Below are 3,653 nucleotides of genomic sequence, written 5' to 3' on the forward strand. Positions count from 1 at the left end.
TATATATATATGATAGATATATATATTTTATAAATTCCTCTCTTTTGGGTCTTAATTTCTATACTGTCTCAACATGACAACTGCATGATAAAGAACAGACAAGAGATATTGACTATTTTACCTTATTGTGTTGTCAGACGTTAACAGAATGAGATGAGGTTCTAGAGTTTCACAAGGGTACCATATTGCTTGTTTTAGGACAAGAGAAGTGGAGCTGGAAAGCATCCTCTCCGCAAAAGGGATAGTTCTGTAGTGGAAGGGGAGAAGCACACACAAACAACAAAAAGGATTCCAAAATGTTAGGATATCTAAAGCGTTTAAAAAAACATATTGATATACTGGAAAAAAAACAGGAGTATGAATCTTACATATAGGAGTTGTAGAAAGTAAAGTATCTATAACAACATATAACTATAGCAGCCATCATTGTATTCAATATATTCTCCTGTCAAATTTAAAACATTACTCCATTATTAATGGGCTAAGTGTTTGTAAACACTAGCAGTGTTTATACTTGTAAAGGCTGTGATTGGTCTACAGTGATCTATGGATTGAGGCAGCGGGGATCCGAGGAGAAAATGACAGCTGAAGCCAGGAAGGGGGGCGGAGGAGGGAGCCGATTGTCAGCATGGCCGAGTGGCAGGAGAGAGCGAGCAGAGATGCTGTCATCCTGTCAGTTTCAGGATGACAGCAGCCCTGTATGTGGCCGATTGTAGGATCAGTAAATATCTGTCATATGATATCCGATCCTCTGTGTGCAGAGCAAACACTGGAGTGATGAGCTGATCACTCCAATGTTTGTAATCAAATGGGGACACATAATATCATGTGTCCCCAGTTAAGAATGAACAGGGAGTGCTTTACATCACTTCCTGTTCAATCATGAGTTTCTGAAGGCGGAGAAGCAGCTCAGTACAGAGGCTTCTATCCATTCATAACTGGATGATAGTAAATATTTTACTATCATCCAGTTTGAGCTGCTTCTCCCCATTAATTTAGAACAGAGGCAGCAGAAAAGGAGAATGAGGACTATTTCATCAGGGAAATCTCAGGGGTCTGTTTAAACTCCTGATATTTCCCCCAAGTAAAAAACAATTAAAAAAAATAACACCCACCACCACACACGGGCAACACATAATGTGGTGAATGCCATGCACAGAGTTTTTAGAACACATCGCAGTGCCTGATTTTTTTTCTTTTCAAAATAACATTAAAGGAGAACTATGGGGTTAGGTCTTTTCCCCATAGTTCTACTTAGGGTAACGGGAGGACACAAACTAGCGTCTTCCCGTCACCCTAGGCTCAGTATACCGCGAGCTGTAGCTACCCGGGGCCTGTGCTTTCAGAAACTAGGTGGTTTTGGGTGTCTTTTACAAACGTTAGCAACGCAGCAATAGAAAATCAAAACAATATGAAAAAAATTGCAAAAATGGTGTGGTAAGCTGAGGTCCGGGGGGTTTGGCAGCGAAAGGGTTAAAGATTTGAACAGCATGTAAACACGTGTGAAGTTGTCTAGGTGCTTACTTGGCAGAATGAAACATGGGAACCTTAGGGTTAATGGGTTAGAGTGGCTTTAGTAATATAAAATTTAGCTGTAATGAAATGAGTAGATAGAGGGAGTGATAAGATTGTGTATTAGCAGCAAAAGGAATCTTGTAGAAGCATTTTAAAGCACACATTGGCCCGTTTATTTTAAAATACACCACTTTCACAAAACAAAATACTGAATCACTGAGAAATACCTGCAGTTCACAGCTTTTTCACCTCCTTCAAATTCAGATTTCTTTCCCCATCGCCCAGGCACCTCCAGAACCATCAAACCCTTGGTTCCAATAAGAGCAATATGACGCTTTGCCGGACTTAACAAGACTTGAGTCACTTCAAAAAGTGGGTTGTGAATACACAGTAATCTCTGATGAATTGAAAAAATAATGTTATAGCAACTGCTTACATAAAAGGAATATCAAAGCTGAAGAAACAAGTGTCAGTCCTCATTCACAGCAAAAATGAACTAGCTGTGGAACAATTCCAACAGATCCCTGTGGCTGGATTCATAGGTAGATGTGGATAGTTGTGGCTGCTGAGCCTGCAGCTGTTTGGATTGAAACACATGGAGGGATTACCTGAGGTTAGGGACAAGGGATCGGCCTTGGATGCAAGATACCTGCCTGGTGAAATTGCAGTCCCTGGGACATAAAGTGAGGGAAAATCTAATGGAGCCCCAGATAGTAAGAACCAGGCAGGGTCCTAATACTTTCCACACATTAGGGGGAAAAAACAAAAACATTTTTGCATTTTCTTCCCTGACACACACTTTAGTTTATGTTGACAACAGTTGTTGTTACTCTGACATGTAAAAGCACCACATTATTAACTTCATATTCTTAAAGTGCATGTACAGTCAAAACAAATTTTTAGTTTTGGATTACCCATTACCCCAGCTTTCCTTATACCAGAGCCCCCCATCTATGTAGCTGTCCTCATACTAGAGCCCCCCATCTATGTAGCTGTCCTCATACTAGAGACCCCCATCTATGTAGCTGTCCTCATACTAGAGCCCCCCATCTATGTAGCTGTCCTCATACTAGAGCCCCCCATCTATGTAGCTGTCCTCATACTAGAGCCCCCCATCTATGTAGCTGTCCTCATACTAGAGCCCCCCATCTATGTAGCTGTCCTCATACTAGAGCCCCCCATCTATGTAGCTGTCCTCATACTAGAGCCCCCCATCTATGTAGCTGTCCTCATACTAGAGCCCCCCATCTATGTAGCTGTCCTCATACTAGAGCCCCCCATCTATGTAGCTGTCCTCATACTAGAGCCCCCCATCTATGTAGCTGTCCTCATACTAGAGCCCCCCATCTATGTAGCTGTCCTCATACTAGAGCCCCCCATCTATGTAGCTGTCCTCATACTAGAGCCCCCCATCTATGTAGCTGTCCTCATACTAGAGCCCCCCCATCTATGTAGCTGTCCTCATACTAGAGCCCCCCCATCTATGTAGCTGTCCTCATACTAGAGCCATACAAAACACAGAAAATCCCCAGCTCACCTGCCAGCCAGCCTGCAACCAAACAAGTAGCACTGTCAACAGTATGCGTTAAAATCAGAGGTTTTAGTTGCACAAACCTTTGGCCAAAAATATGTAGAAGACCCCACCGCCGCGCCAAGGCACCTCTGCAAGGTGTGGTCCTAACTCTATGTATGTGAGTCTCCAAGTGTGAGCATATTAATGCAGTTGATGAATTGCATGCAGGTGTACCAGGAGGTAGCCAACTCCTCCTAATACTCATACTAGAGCCCCCATCTATGTAGCTGTCCTTATACCAGAGCCCCCCATCTATGTAGCTGTCCTTATACCAGAGCCCCCCCATCTATGTAGCTGTCCTTATACCAGAGCCCCACATCTATGTAGCTGTCCTTATACCAGAGCCCCCCATCTATGTAGCTGTCCTTATACCAGAGCCCCCCATCTATGTAGCTGTCCTTATACCAGAGCCCCCCATCTATGTAGCTGTCCTTATACCAGAGCCCCCCATCTATGTAGCTGTCCTTATACCAGAGCCCCCCATCTATGTAGCTGTCCTTATACCAGAGCCCCCCATCTATGTAGCTGTCCTTATACCAGAGCCCCCCATCTATGTAGCTGTCCT

The 3,653-nt window shown here is 43.5% G+C and overlaps 1 protein-coding gene across 1 annotated transcript in view; it reads right to left on the bottom strand.

Moving 5' to 3' along the window:
- The window catches only part of NUP88 (nucleoporin 88), a 35,014-nt gene that overhangs the window by 25,709 nt on the left and 5,652 nt on the right, over nucleotides 1-3,653 (bottom strand). The window contains exons 2-3 of the mRNA XM_018553359.1: nucleotides 1,743-1,912; nucleotides 122-247 (exon numbers count right to left, since the gene is read on the bottom strand). Coding sequence (XP_018408861.1) covers nucleotides 122-247; nucleotides 1,743-1,912 — 296 coding nt within the window. The remainder of the gene's footprint in view (nucleotides 1-121; nucleotides 248-1,742; nucleotides 1,913-3,653) is intronic.

The sequence above is a fragment of the Nanorana parkeri genome, unplaced genomic scaffold (genome assembly GCF_000935625.1).
Source record: "Nanorana parkeri isolate BGI_ZX_2015 unplaced genomic scaffold, ASM93562v1 scaffold118, whole genome shotgun sequence".
Classification (NCBI taxonomy): domain Eukaryota; kingdom Metazoa; phylum Chordata; class Amphibia; order Anura; family Dicroglossidae; genus Nanorana; species Nanorana parkeri.